This window comes from Sinocyclocheilus grahami, unplaced genomic scaffold (assembly GCF_001515645.1).
Source record: "Sinocyclocheilus grahami isolate Dianchi unplaced genomic scaffold, SAMN03320097.WGS_v1.1 scaffold233.1, whole genome shotgun sequence".
Lineage (NCBI taxonomy): Eukaryota > Metazoa > Chordata > Actinopteri > Cypriniformes > Cyprinidae > Sinocyclocheilus > Sinocyclocheilus grahami.
This window is the reverse complement of record NW_015505412.1, coordinates 2,221,536-2,237,853: the sequence shown is the minus strand read 5'-3', so window position 1 is coordinate 2,237,853 and position 16,318 is coordinate 2,221,536. Positions and strand designations below refer to the sequence as shown.

General features: G+C 35.9%; 1 protein-coding gene and 1 pseudogene across 1 annotated transcript; one reads left to right on the top strand and one right to left on the bottom strand.

Moving 5' to 3' along the window:
* Positions 1–121: 121 nt before the first annotated feature.
* Positions 122–3,442, top strand: LOC107597512 (uncharacterized). Its single transcript, XM_016288609.1, has 4 exons — positions 122–632; positions 1,368–1,596; positions 1,870–3,004; positions 3,186–3,442. Exons 3-4 carry the CDS (start codon positions 1,875–1,877, stop codon positions 3,370–3,372), a joined length of 1,317 nt encoding a protein of 438 aa, XP_016144095.1. The 5' UTR covers positions 122–632; positions 1,368–1,596; positions 1,870–1,874; the 3' UTR covers positions 3,373–3,442.
* A 6,846-nt stretch (positions 3,443–10,288) lies between these two features.
* On the bottom strand, positions 10,289–16,116 carry LOC107597595 (NF-kappa-B inhibitor zeta-like; annotated as a pseudogene).
* Between the last annotated feature and the right edge of the window lie 202 nt (positions 16,117–16,318).

Sequence of the window (16,318 nt, the reverse complement as noted above, 5' to 3'; positions counted from 1 at the left end):
GCATAAACGGATCAGGACAAATGTGGCAACAAAGTTTCAACTCGGGCAACATTCCAGCAGGTCTGATGCAACAGGGCTGCAACAAGAGTTACATCTCCATAGTGTAATATAGTGTCCTTCCTCGTCGCATGTGGTTAACTAGTGCTTTATAAGGGTCTCTGTGCTTAGATCTGTGCCTCGATATACACCCAGTCTGGTTTTGGCAATCTGGACCCACTTTAATAATCATTAGAATTTACTTATCGATTACATTTCAAAAGGAAATACATTTCTAAAACGCGAATGCAGTGAACTTTAATCGAGATCAAGCGGGACATCAAAGAGTTTTGCTGACTGATATTTGGACTCGAGGCTGAAGTTCGGATTGAACTTGAGCCGTCAGTTTGGACTCTGCGCTGAGGGGCGCGGCGGCGGATGGATACGAGCTCATGTGATGCGGTTACTGTTTGGTTTGACGTGATACTCCTCTGTTCTCCAAAACTTTTGAACGCTTTATCGTGTAACCGATCAGTGTCGACATCAAATGAAGAAGAGTGAGACAATGTTCTACTAAATTGAAAACGTGAGCTCCTCCATTGCGATTTACTGCGCTCACAGAAGCACTTCAGACCGGACCACCTCAGCACGATGGAGTAAGTGTCAACTTCCATTCAGACTTTTATATGAGCTGCAACTTCCTGTAACAGTGTGTATCTCAGTTTAACTCGTTTTCAGAGTTTCTGAACTACAAGAAAGCCCTGCAGAAATGTATAGAGATGGGGTTTAATCACGACGTTTTGTTATAACTTTGTTTGAAATTGCACTTAAAATAGCTTAACTGAGTTTCTACATATTTTCTGTACAGTTAACAAGCTTCTTTTTGAATAATTTAGTGTAATGCTCTATTTTCAGATGCCTTTGAGTGGGTTTATGAAACGTAATACTCTTTTTGTGTTTTTTTTATTACATTTAATTACAGTATAAACCTGCTTTTGAATTTTGAACTGTAAAAATATTTTGTAGTAAATATTTTAAGGCTTTCCTTTAACCTCTATTTCACATTTAGCACTGAACTTGACTAGAGGTATCATATAACAGAATGACAATTGAGCTCTAGCAAAAGGTCAAATTCAGATCGAAATGTTTAGATTAATTTTTTATTTAAATTATTAGAACATATTGCACTCTATCCTATCAATTCAGTCAATTTTGTTTAAAATAATTGATTTATGTTATTAATAACTTTCATGATAGTCTATGAACCTGAGTTTTTAGTAGGAAAATAGTGCAATTCCATAAAAGGAAATGTTTTTATAAAAGGAAAAAAATTTGACACCTGGAAAGCGGAATTAACGATTGCATTTTACCTTTTTTCAATTTTCATATAGGTTTCAGTTTTTCGCATCTCTTTCCTGTATGAGGCATTTCTTCGATTCTCATGCATTGTACGCAATTCACCATTTCAACCGAAATACAGCAAATTGTGGCGGCATAGATTATTCCCAGGAAGACTCCCCTCATTTGCACAGCCGGCTTAAGAGCTCCCTCTTTCCTACTGGCTAACGAAGGCCAATCATAGGCGGAGGGAGGAGTCTGCACAGACGTAGGACTAAATTGGTAAGCAGTACGACACTTTTATTTTGTCCGATTGTTGGTGGGAACCGCACTGCAGCATATGTGTTAATGGCGTACAGTAAGTAAAGCAAATATTTTGGTGATCCACATCGTTTCATCTTTTTTTATTGCTACTTGCATATATTGTTCAATTGAAAATGATATAGATATTCATAGACCAATTATACTTTTGCGCAAACACGCATGTTGAAAATATTTCATCTGTATGTTCGTATAATGCTTTTATTGAATTAATTGGATGGTTTTTCTCTACAGATTGGATGACAAAAACTTTTGACGCTTACCCAAACTCAACTTCCACGGAATCCTCTCCTGGTTCCTCTATCCCACCTTCACCTCTGGAGCATGATGTCCAAATGCCCTCCGACTTGGAGGTTATGACCACTCTTCTTAAAGAAGAACTGGCTCAACTGGAGGATTATTACCTGTATGAATCGACACCTATGAAATTGGAGAAATGGCAAAAATGTGACAAAAGCTTACAAGCTATGGCTACACAGTCATACTATCAGTTGCCCTGCGCTTCGTACAATGTAAACCAACCTGAAACAAATCCCAGGCTGGTTTCCCTGGCAACTGGAGATCTCGACCTGCGAGGCTTCTGTGGGGGCTCCATGAGCCGACCGAAAGTGTCTCGACCCGGCCCCTACAGCTACATTCGGACACACTGCAATAGCCAAAGAATATCAGCGAATGGATGTAAAGACGTCGAGGTGTTTGAGAAGGAAATGTGGACTTTCAAAGGGACTCATTCAGGTTACGCAGAGTTGGCTTTTGACCAGTGCTCTGTTGACAAATCCTACGGAAAGAGCCAGGCGAGCACAAAGAAGGTTCGAGAATGTGCCATACTGTTGAAGGAAGAAGAAAAAAGTTGCTTCACGGAAGATGTGTTTTACCGAGCGGAGATGATGAGAAGTTACGATCTCGGTGGGTCCCTGGAATCCCACCACAGGCGAGAGGGCCAGAGCCATGGGATGAAGATGCTCAGCCACGACGGGATTGCGATGCCCATTTTGCAGTGCACCGAAAGCGAGAGCTGTCCACCGTATAAACAATCCGAAGTAGCCGAGTGCTACTTTCATCAGATTACTGCCAATTTAGAGCCATATCACGGCTTCATGAATGAAATCGATCAGCCAATCAGAACTGGGGCTGTTGATATCCAGAATAATGACTACTTGCACCACGATTGCCTTGGGGATCAAAGCTTTGAATGTCTGTCCGGAGACAGTGTTGGGTCCTCTTTGGAGTTGCCTGTCCAGAAACCACTACAACGGTCACGGGAAAGTCAGTGTGTTTTTAAACCAGATGTTAAAGTAGGTTCCTTGGAGAGAAACCACGGAGAACGCAAGCAGAAGAAGAGGGATCAGAACAAGTCCGCTGCCCACAGGTACTGTACCTACTTTTTTTCCTTTTAAATCTGTGTTTTTGGTGACAAAGTGCTCAGTTAGTCCAATGAGTGTGTTAGAATATTGCACGAGTTAATAAAAAAGTAAGCGTGTTTGCTTCAAACGAGCAGAAAAGCTGAACCATGTTATTTTATTCCACAAATGTTGCCTAAAAAACAATAGGTATCGTCAGCGTAAGAGGGTGGAGCTGGACTGTTTGGAGGAGGAGCTTCATGGTTTGGAAGGGCGGAACAGAGAACTTCGGGACAAAGCAGAATCTGTAGAGAGAGAGATTCAGTATGTGAAAGATCTCCTGATTGAAGTCTACAAGACTCGCAGTCAGCGCTTAAAAGAGGATTCCAGTGCCTAAACCGTCTCTTACCAGCATTTCACTTATACCAGGCTCTGACAGCATGTCTTTATGCTCTAAATAGTTAGTACAAAAAAAAACAAGAGCTCATGTATTAAAATGGTTGTGTTTTTCCAAAGCGAAAGCCGCATGGTTTCATGAAACTGAGAGCATAATATCTGAAGCACTGTGATGATAGCCTTGAATACATTCTAATGACCTAGCTTGGTATTTCAATTTACAGTGATATACATAATGAAAAGCTGCCCGTCAAGATTTGACTGAATCTCACATGGGACATTACATTTCTTTAACCCTACTGGTTTGTTTTTTGTGAACGAAATCTGTGCTACGTTTATTGAAAGATATTCTGTACAGGCTTGCTCCATTCTTTATTCATCATGAAAAATCATGCTTCAACATAATGAGAATTTGTAATAATGTAGCGACATGGTCGAAATTCTTACTATTGTAATAATGCAAATTCAGTGCAATGTAAAATGTCACCTTTTTGTTGTCTGTCTTTTGGTTTATATTTTCATGTATCTCCTTATATTTCTTCTTTATTTGTGAAATGTCTCATGTAATTATGTTTAGAATACAGGAGAAACAGCTTTTGCAGTTATAATTAAATTGCTTTAAAACATATTATACATGAAGTTTTATAGCATATTAATGACTGATTTTTTTTAGCTCAGGTATGGAATGCATGTCTAATACATTGAAAAGCATGTTGGGTTACAATTTATTGCATGACCCAAAATATGAAATGAATGCTTTTGTGCATTATGACAATATGTAGAATTTTTATTTTGCCCATTCATTTTATTCTCATTAACATAGTGCTTTAAAATATGTGATTTGTTTTGTAAAAATTTATAATCAGTGTATGTAATCAGTATGAGATTGTTTTTATGCAGGTTTGCGGAAAACAATCACTGTCATTTGCTACAGGACTTTAAAATTTCAACGTATTTGAACAGGTGCCCATTACTACAGTAGTATATGGTGCCTCTGAAAACAGACAAGTGTAGCAAATCTGAATGCATTTATTTCTGCAGATTGTAATGCGTTTCAGAATCTATCAACACTTGATTAATAAATACAAATTATATTGTGCAGTAATTTTTATTTTTGGTTGATTGAAATGACAATAAATGATTCTTAAATATTTTATGAATACTGTGATGAATATTTATTGTGCTTGCTTAAACACACATTACACATGTTGATAATTGTTCAGAGAAAAATAACATTAAATAAAAATCTCTGAAAATGAAAATTTTCATTAAAGGCAAATAGTTGATATAGATTGATGAAATTCCACAATAACTATTTTCAAGACACGATACAATTTAGCTGTGAAACAGACTTATCTTTTATTAATTTTTACATTGCTTCAGCTTGAGCAGCCATTTGATATGAAAAGCTTTTGTAAGAAAGCATCATAACATGTTTGAATGTAACCTGATAAATTCACCAATCAAGCTTTTCTTAGTGTTATTGCTTTATTAATGTATATATTTATTATTATAGTATCGTTTTTATTTTTTAGTTATTATTATAATTTTTAAATTTTCTATATACAGTTGACTTTCGTCTTTAAGCAGAATATCGGGGGGAAAAAATTGCTACTCTTAAGAAGCTATTGATCAGTGATGGATATTATAATTATGATTTCCCCATCAAACTTGTAGCACGTTAGTAATGCGGCTGGCTGTAATGTGTGATGTGGCCTCACGATGGCATCAAAGGAATAAATGAGTTGTAAAAAAAGATTATTTCGAGTACGTTTTACAAGAAAATGCGATTACTATTTACTAGCAATTTTAAGTGTTAATTATTGCTACACTATTTTTTCTACAGTAAACAGTAAATACAGTGTTTAAATATAACGCATTTACATTTCTGTCTTTTCCCTCCGTATTACAGGGTGATAAATCGCTAATCAACTAGGACTCCAAACTAGTCATCTTTAATATTGTGAAATTCCATTCTTGTTTTTACTCTGATTTAGTGATTTTTCAGTTCCTCAATTTGAGTGAACTAAATTGATAAAATGCACAATTAAATAATGAATAATATTATGAAATAATAAAATATATTTTAAAAACAATATTTTACATTAATTGCTTAAAAAAATCATTAATATGTATTAAAAATATGATGATAGCTGAGACATCCTTGATACCCATCCTCCCCTACTTGTTTAAAGCAATCGTATTGCTAAGCCATAGTCTGTCTGGTGCATAACCATACAAAAATGAGAGAAAGCAAGCAGTACACTCACTGCACATAATTGCAAACATTCTTATTTTTGTTGGCTATTTCAACTGTCTATTGCTTTTTAACACTGAAGATGAAAAAAAAAGTATTGTACAAGCCGTAACATGCTAGTGGAAGAATATATTCACATTATGTTTGAATAATATGTCTTTTCCCCCAAAATACACGAGTGTGTGTTAAATATTTTCAGAGCAAGAAGAGCATGAAGGATTGTTTTTTAATATCTCAAATCCTAGCCTCGTTTTTTCGTTTAGTTTCAAGCACACCATTCACTTGCAATAGTGTGATTAAAATCAGCATTTTCTTTCTGGAATCCCTTTAGCAAGTGGCGGATCACACCTGTCTTTATTTCCAGTGCTGGAATTTCATTCAGCTATGTAATAGGCAGTGTGTGATGTGACTTCTGAAGACAGAGCTGGGAAATGCAGAGCAGAGAAGGATGTGCGTGAGAAGCTGAGAGGCGTTAACTTGTGGCCCTCAGGGCAAATGGCATTTCATACAGCAGTCTGTTTATCTTCCAGCTGATCACGCTTGAAGGAAAATAAGAAGCTCAGCCTGACAGCGCTGGCATTGCTTCAAAGTGTATGTGTGTTTGGCAGGGCTGGTAAAACACATGCATTTAGACACACCCCACGTGTCTTTCAATAGAAGGCTGATATTGTCTACAGTAAAAGTGATTCTTATCTATGACCAGTGGAATTTGTCAAGAGATAGCTTTCACTCTTAAAAATAAATGTTCTTTCCTGACAACTAGTTCCATGAGGAATCTTTAACATTCATCGAATCTTTCCATTGCACAAAAGTTTCTATGTAATGGGAAAAAAAAGATTCTTTAGATGATTAAAATGTTCAACACAAAACTGTTCTTTTCTTTGGGGAACCCAAAAATGGTTCTTTTACAGCATCACTACAAAACCCCATTTTAGAACCCTTTTTTGTTTGTTTTAAAGTGTAGCCTAAAATGAATATTTTGTTATCATTTACTCTCCCTCGTGTCTTTACAAATTGGTATAATTTTATTGAACGCAAAGCAGAAATTTTGAAGAATGCGCTGGTTGCTCTTTTCCAGTTAATTTCAATATTTATTAATGCATGATTAAAATCAAAGATGTATCTGTTAATATTACTCACCGGCTCTAAGCTAACAATGAACAGTTGTATTTTTGTATGAACAAATGTAAATGTAAAAAAACGTACCATAACAAATGTACTGATTATTGCTAATGTTAGTTAACGCATTAACTAACAAAAAGAAATTAAACCTATTATAAAAAGTTACCAAAAATCATTTGTTAAATTAAATAAAACTAAACTAAATAAAAATATTAGATATTGATATAAACATTAGAAATGGTACCTTGAAATTAGTTAAAGCTGAAGTACTAAAATGACTAAAATTTTAAGATAAAGCTAAATAGAATAACAAAAAACTAATAAAAATACCAAAAGCACCTAACAAAATAACTAAAATGAAAATGAAGATAGATAGATAAGATAGATACTACAACAGTATATAAATAATACTAAAATACCCCTGCTTTTAAGCATCAAAAAGGACACAAAAGCATAACATAAGACACATAAAATCATCATTAATGTGGTCTATATCAGTGGTACTCAACTCCGGTGCTGGGGACTCGCTGCTTTGTATGTCTCTTTTATATGACACACTCAGTTCAGTTCATGGAGTTCCCTCCTAACAAGCTGATCTGAATCAGGTGCATTACATAAGGAAGACTTACAAAATGTGCAGTGCAGTGGGTCCCCAGGACTGGAGTTGACAAACACTGGGTTATATATTATAATCCAAGTCACACATCAGCTTTGTATGAGGAACATGCTGTGTCCGGATCAACGAGTCGAGAAGCCGGATTAGTCTTCTCTCATGAACTTGCTAAGTAGAGCGAGGTCGGATGTCAAGATTTTCAGTGTGTAATGTTTTAAATACCAGTCTTAAAACAAATTCTGAAGACTTGAAAAATAGCACATAAGTCATACGATTAACTATTATGTTTTTTTTTTTTTTGTCATTCTGGTAGCCCTACAATCCCTCTTTATTGTCATGAAAAGCAGCTCTGGACATTCTGTAAAATAAATCTTTAAGTTCCACAGAAGAAAAAAAATCATACAGGTTTAGAACGGCCTGAAAGGTGAGCAAATTAAGATTTAAATTACTATTATAAACTTGCATACATATACAACACAAACAGCAGTAGTCGAATATAACCGCTTTATTATTTTCCCGACAGTATGTATATACACACACACACATACATACATATTGTAACAGAAACTGTACGTCTATAATCATAGCAAGACGCTCTCTCTCGCCCTCTCGAACAGGGTCAAGATGAAAACAGAGCAACCAAATAATTACACTGGCATCTCATCTGTACAAACCTGCCCCATAATGCCTCTGGCACAGACCTGCGCAAGATATGACTGATGGGAAACTCATAATTTAAGTTTATGAGAACTCCTCTTCTCGGAGTAATGCAAAAATAACTCCCAATACCAATAATACAAAAATCTCTGTATACGCATAGATAATCGCAGACGTTGCCAGAGTTTGAACAGTTTGTTATGTTTCCACAAATCATTGACATTTTGTGACCTGAAATAATATTCGACACGCCGTTTACTTTAACACAACATGCATTAGCAAGAAAAAATAACATATTAAAAACAAATTAAATTGTAAAAATTTAATTGGCATAAGAATGTCCAATACCAACTCACAAACATCCATTTACCCTAACTCTTATACAATATGGGTATTAACCGATATGAGTACACATATGTATTTATAATTAAAATAAGTTTAGATAATCACAAATAAACATGTTCCATCAAGTCTCTTGCAGAAAAATGACATCTATAATTTCTAATTCATACCCACTCCCCTTAACATGCTAAATGTCTATTTTGTTTTTAAAGCCATATTCATGTTAACTCATATTTGGGAGAAAAAAAAAAAAGAATCATTCAACTCCAGATGTCTTACAATAAAACATAAATGAAGCCCTAAATATGTCATATACATAAACCAGCCCTATTATATTTAGCAAGATATATGCTTCACCCTCCGTGTGCCTGTGTAACATTAACAGTGTTACATGCCCATTGGTTTAATAATGTAAAACAGAAATGAGAACAATCATAAAATGTGAATTCTGAGATCTATTAAAGAATACTACTGTTACTTATTACAAAAATATCCTAAATACCATGTTGTTGGAAACACCTCATAGTCCCCAATACACAAAACTAATAGGTTGTGTCGGAGAGGAAGACACTAAGAAGAGCTTCAATCAGGGTCACACTCATGACTCCGTATTATTTGCATAAATGGATCCTCAATATTACAAAATTGCAGCCAACATTAAGAAAGGTTTTTTTTTTTATGAACGTAAAAGTCAATAAGAATATTTTAAAGCTTCTCACCTCAAACCCTAGCATATATATTTATATAATTCAAATCATCAGAGAATAAATGCTTCTTGGTTTTCATTCCACTATAGTAAATAAGATATCAATATACACTACCGTTCAAGCGTTTGGAGTCTGTTAAATTTTTTTACCAAAGAAGTTTTTGAAAGAAGCCTCTTATGCGAACCAAGATTGCTATTATTTAATTTATAAAAAAAAAAAGTTATACAGTGAAATATTAAATATTAACCATTTTCTATTTTTTTATTTTTTATTTCTGTGATGGCAAAGCTGAATTTTCAGCAGCTATTACTCCAGTCTTTCTTCTTTCTAAAATTTTACTGACTCCAAAGGTTTTAAACTGAGAAGAACAATTTGCTTGCAACTTTGCAAAACGGAAAATAACACCAGCAATATATATATATATATAGAGAGAGAGAGAGAGAGAGAGAGAGAGAGAGAGAGAGAGAGGTAAATGCTACTAGTTTTAAAAGAAAATAGAGGTATACTGTTGTGCAACAGCAAAATACAAAAACTGCATTTTTTACTTCTAGATTTAGTTCTATTGTTGGCACAGTTACTGTACTTTGCCATTGTACGCCAGTATATATAAACTATTACAGTCTCCTCAATATCAAAACTACTTGCTCTTAGAGCAAATAGGAACTGTGGCATTTGACAGGCTCTGTCTTTTTTTTTTTTTTACACATTTTGCTACTCAAACGTAACTAACAGTGGAAGTTTCACAGAAACCAGCTAATGGGCAACCATTATGTTTTTGCTCAGCGATACACCTCACTTTTCACCTGAACAAAATCTACGGTTGCATAATACATAGCTTTACCATGGCTTGAAGACTATCCTCATCCTCCTTTTCAAAAAACAAGTTACTGCTAACTAAAACAGGAATGGCAGAGGATCCCTAAATCCAGGTGTGAAAAACTTGTTGCCTCTTTCCCAAAAAGACTCATGGCTGTATTCGATCAAAAGGGTGCTTCTACTAAATACTGAGCAAAGGGTCTGAATACTTAGGACCATGTGATATTTCAGTTTTTCTTTTTTAATAAATCTGCAAAAATGTCAACAATTCTGTGTTTTTCTGTCAATATGGGGTGCTGTGTGTACATTAATGAGGAAAAAAAATTTACTTAAATGATTTTAGCAAATGGCTGCAATATAACAAAGAGTGAAAAATGTAAGGGGGTCTGAATACTTTCCGTACCCACTGTATACATATACATATACACACACACATATACATACATGTAAATTTTGTCTTCAATGTCAGGTAAAATCTTGTATTCACTCAAAAACATTTACCGTCACTTAACAGCACTGCCTGGCTTGACAGAGAAAACAACTCTTGCCAGAAGCAGCCACACATGTAGCCAAAGCGCTTCTAAATCATGTTGTTTCTGGCCTGAGAAAAGAAAAACAATTAAATAATCACACATTTAGAATTACTGCCGTGAAAGAAAATGTGTCTACAAATGGATGTAACAGGTTAAAAACATCAGTTTAACACCATATTAAACCAGCTTTTATGCAAAACATCAGTCATCAAAATTAAACATGCCTCACACCTTGATTTCATTCGACTGAAAGAAGGTTGCTTGTTCACACAGCTTGGAATCAACAGTGAATCTATATGAATCCTGAACCTATATGAAAAAAAAAACAAAAAAACAAAGGAGATGAAACTCCTACTCATGTGAATCATGTTGGGCAGCAGCATGTCCGTCTCTCATTCTCACCGGAGTGTGTAAATAGCACTCCATTTGAAGGAGGCACTCTAGCGTTTCTATCATCTGCTCCTTGCGAAGGGTCTGCAGTCTGACCCATCCTGCAGGTCCACACAGCTCCAGCTCCCGCACTGTGTGGTTAAGGGCTACTGCCGCACACTGCAGCGCGCTGAGCCCTGCAAAGAAAATACCATGAATCCATGTTCTATACACAGGGTAGAAATACACTTCTAATTAGCCATTTGGCAGATGATTTGATCAAAAGCAAGATGAATGTGAAAGCTTATGGATTAAGTCAGGGTCTAAAATGAGCACAAATGTTGCATAATTTAAATAAATGTAAAGTACTGGCTATTGCGGTTTTTCATCTGACATACAAAGTATGTATATGTGTAATATGTGTGTGTATATATATATATAGAGTTGCATCACCCTGACATTTTGGACTTTATGCTTCCAAAAAAATATCAAAATGAATATTAATTCAGAAATTACAAACATCCTTATAATAGAAGAGGTGTGTTCAAGCCATGAATAAATAAATACTGTGACAAATGCATTGCTCATTGTTAATGCAAGTTCATGCATTAACTAATGTTAACTAATGGAACCTTGTAAAGTGTTACCAAAATATTTCATTCTTAATTCATTGGCACAAAATTTATACTCTGCCAACAAAATTTCAACTACTAGCTCAAATCTTAAATCTCAAACCATTACACCACATCACTTCTAAGTCTCTCCTTTATAATGCAAATTCTGATTACAAAACATGGTCAAATATGACAGCTCTTTCACAACAAGGTAATAAACAAAAAAAGTTTGTGACTAGCACTGCTGGATTCTTTTCAGGTGTAGGCAGCAGGAATGCAGCCACAGCCTTACTGCAGCCAAAACGTTTAGAAAATGGCAACTTGACATCTGAGAACAATATAAAAACAACCCAGCTGATTTTTACAAAAATTAACAAAGCAATAACTGGTTACACAATGCACATTTAAATTATTAGCATAAAGTGAACTAAACTGAACATACAGTACCATTTGCATCTCTTTCCTCCAAATTAATATATACACCGTTTCTCATTAAACATTTCAGGACCTGCCAAAAACAACAACAAAAAAAATATATTTACTGTATGAGTGAACGAGAAGAAGAGGGTTCTGTATGCTAATACTCCAGCACCACATAAAAATTTTACCTCCAAGACTCGAATATATCCATTCTCTGCACTGAGATGAAGACATGTTTTCCCATATCGGTCCTTCACATTGATATTTGCACCAAGTGACACCAAATCAACCACCATGAAGTGTTGATTCTTCTGTGCAGCAAGATGAAGGGGAGTCTGGGAAGAAAAGCAGACCCATGCAACATTTATGCGTGTTTGTCGAGTGACTGACACTCAGAGAATATGCATGTATGATAGTTTGTCACCTTTCCCTCTGAATCTTTGATATCTAGTTTCTTTAGAGCCGCCATCCTTCTGGCAATAACATACACAAGGGATCTCTTTCCCTCCTCAACAACTCTGTGTAAAAGACTGTGGAGAGAAAATGAAAGCAGTCACTTTCCATCACATGATTTGTTCACTTTTCAATGTCATAGCTTCACTAATTGTAAACAGCTGTGTTCAATGGGTGGAGTACTATAGGTCTATTCCACTGAAAGGTAAACCCTGCATGTTTGACAACATTGTCATTTCAACTGATGTAGTCTTTCAGGATGTTGGTTAGGTTTGTGCGTGCGGCCATTATCAGTATCCATTGTTCAAGTCATTTCATGCAAGAGGGCTTGTTTGAAGACCCTCTGTGCCATTTTTGTTGCTTCAGATTTCAACCGGGTTCCCATTAATTTCTTTTATTCTGCTCTGCTTGAGAACTTAATAATGGGGTTTGTCATAAAGTTGGGAGTGGAAAACTAATGCAGCCGCTTATTGAGTGCGACAGCAACGATGGCAGACCCACTTTCGTTCGATCTGTATTTCATAAAAAGTTTCAAATGATAAAGGTGGCACTGCAAAAGTACCCTTGCAATTCTTGGTACTTGAAGATTATTTTCAGAAACTGTGTGCATTTTCTTCATTTTTAATAATTACAGCTGCCTTTGAAAGATTACTCATTAGGATCTGCATGAAGAAACCATCTGCAATGGCTTCAGTGGGTTCTTGAAGTAAAGTAAAATAATCTTACATCCTTCCGTTTTCGTCTACTTCAAGAAGCTCTTGGTCAGATATCCCTTGCAGCAGATTCTCCTCTCTTTCCAGTTGAGTCAAAAAGAAGGTCATACCACTCCATTCCTCGTGCTGAGAATGTGGCCATGGTGGACAGTTCATCTTTTGAGAGGAAACCTTCCAGACTTCTGGGTTGGGACTGGCTTTGAATGACTCTTGTGGGGAGGGCAACTGGTATTTGCATGAGTTGGCAGGAGAGCAGCTCATTCCATATAGACCATCATACCTGTAGTTATCTGACTCACAACTGCTATATTATTCCTGATTCCCCAAGAAGACATCGGCACCCTGGCTGTAAGTTGGGGACGGGTAGGAGCTGGACACAGAGTGGACAGGGGAGGTCTCAGACGGTACAGAGAAGCTTGGAGACAAAGGTATCTCATTCTCCTGGCCATTTGTGTTCATGAAACCCTGTGGAGATGCATCTTCAACCCAGAACTCTGAAGAGTATGAAGCTGAAGGGCTTTTGTTTGGCAATCTGTATGACTGACAGGTCTTAAGATCCTCCTCCAACACTTCTACTATAATCGCAAGCTCCTCAAGACTTTTTGTTTGATGTTTCTGTAACAGACATGAGAAATGTGTCACAACCTGTCTTTCTAATACCAAAGAAGTTACCAAACAAGGAGCTAGCTCTGCAATGGCAGACAAAGACGTCACTCACCAGAAAACGTCTCCGGTTTCCACCCGTGTTAACTCGTTTCTTATCCCCTTTGGACCAAAAACAGTGCTAATTAGAAACACAATGAGGTTACAATTATTATGCTGATATTTTATATCTCTTAACCTTACCTTTAGATGCCTTAGAATGTTTTCCCTAAAAACAAACAAAAAAACAGAGTCAGAACATGATGTGCCTGCCTTAATATGACCGTAAAAGTCTGTAAGACAAAGAATCATACCTGCAGATCTTTAGGGTCAATCCCCTTGGCTATCCGTATATTTTTGAGCATGTCCCGTACTGGCATTCTCACTCGGACTCCGAGGTATTTCTCTTCAGAAGTGGACTTTTTTGGTCCTAAAGGAACACAGTCCTATTAGTGTTGCAGCAGGCTAACTACAAGACTGCATCCTTCAATACTACACAATGAAAATATAAACCTTTTAATGTTTTCAATGACATACTGCAACGGGATACATGTAACGTGATCGAACAGCATGCAAACGCCAATCAAATTTCAGCCAGAAATTAATTTAAATTAGAATTGATCATATTTATGCTCATGCTAAATCAATACAGTAAACACACTGGTACAGGTGATAACTTCCATAATGACTCCAGATTTTAGGCTTGCTTTTATGAAAATAGCAGCATAAGGTGAAATTCTACCTGTAGTTCAGAAGACCAGCTTAGGAATCAACATCAGACTCTCAGCCAACAATTTGGTCAAATTTACACACACATACTGCCGTTCAAAAGTTTAGGATCAGTAAGATTTTTAATGTTTTTTTAAAGAAGTCTATTCTGTTCATCATGGCTGCATTTATTTGATCAGAAATACAGAATAAAACCAGCAATATTGTGAAATATTATTGCAATTTAAAATAATGGTTTTCTATTTTAATATAGCTACTTTAAAATATAATTTATTGCTGTGATCAAAACTGAATTTTCAGTATCATTACTCCAGTTTTCAGTGTCACATGATCCTTCAGAAATCATTCTAATATGCTGATTTGATATCAACATTGGAAACCGTTTTGCTGCTTCATATATATTTTTGGAACCCGTGATACTTTTTTCAGGATTCTTTGATGAATAAAACATAAAAGAACAGCATTTATTCAAAATATAAATATTTTGTAACAATATACACTACCGTTCAAAAGTTTGGGGTCAGTAATTTTCTTCTTTCTTTCTTTAAAAAAAAAAGAAATTAATGCTCTTATTCAGCAAGGATGCGTTCAATTGATAAAAAGTGATAAAGACTTTTTTAATTGTTAGAAAAGATTTCCATTTTAAATAAACTCTGTTCTTTTTAACTGTTCATCAAATAATCCTGAAAAAGTATCACGGGTTCCAAAAAAAAACTGCAAAACTGTTTCCAACATTGATAATAAATCAGTATATTAGAATGATTTCTGAGGGATCACTAAAGACTGGAGTAATGATGCTGAAAATTCAGCTTTGCATCACAGAAATAAATTATATTAGAACAGAAAAACATTATTTTAAATTATAATAATATTTTACAATATTACTGTTTTTTTCTGTATTTTTGGTCAAATAAATGCCGCTGTGATGAACAGAAGAGACTTCTTTAAAACACATTAAAAATCTTACTGATCCCAAACTTTTGAACAACAGCGTATGTATGTATGTATGCGTGTGTGTATAAAACTATGAAAAATATTCTATATAAACTATCAAAATATGGTGACATCTTAAACCATCTAAAACGGATTGATGGTTTTACCTGCTGATCTGCTTTTAGAATGGTTTTGGTACAGACAAACCAGCTTAACACTAGCTTGGCCCGGCATAGAGACAATCCTAAACCAGATAAGACCATATTAAACCAGCTAAAACCAGCACACCAACTCAGTCTGGCTTAAACGATTTCCCCCCTAGTAGGGATATCACAGTGATTAATCTTCTCCTGGACAGTGTTTTGGAGATATTTTGTACCCACCTGTTTGGCAGCTGTTCTTGGCTTTACTGCCCCCTGACGCTTTCTGGGTCGGTATCGGTAGATTCGGTATATTTGCATCTGAAGGAGGTTCTGCTGGCAGCGGTGACCCGCCACAGGAATAGTCGCTGTGTTTGGTGTCTTTAGCTGGCTTATGGCGCCCTGTGACCTTTACTTGACTGCTCACCATCCTGATGTCCGGTTTTAAAGCTGACTATAAAGTTTCACGCGTTCAGACTGTTATGATAACAAACGCACAATGGTAGAGGAATGGGCTGCTTACCTGCTAGTCCTCATTCAACAGGCGTGTCGTGTCAGCGTCGGTTTGTTTTCATTACCTGATTTGAGGAGGCGGGACAGTCACAGCACATTAGCCTATCTCCGGCAGAACTCACCTGAGTTTTAACATGCGAGAACACTGAACCCATGTAGAGCAAAGCTGTTCATCCAAGATATGCTCTTTTATCCCGTCTAACAATAACATCAAATAAAAATACACAATCTTAATCAAAATTACAATGTTAATTTCCCTCTAAAATATCACACTAGGCTACTGCAATTATTGTTGTGAAACTATAATACAGAACATCTATTGGAAAGTCTCCACTTTATTATCATATACAGGCCTGTTTTAAATATAGGCCTAT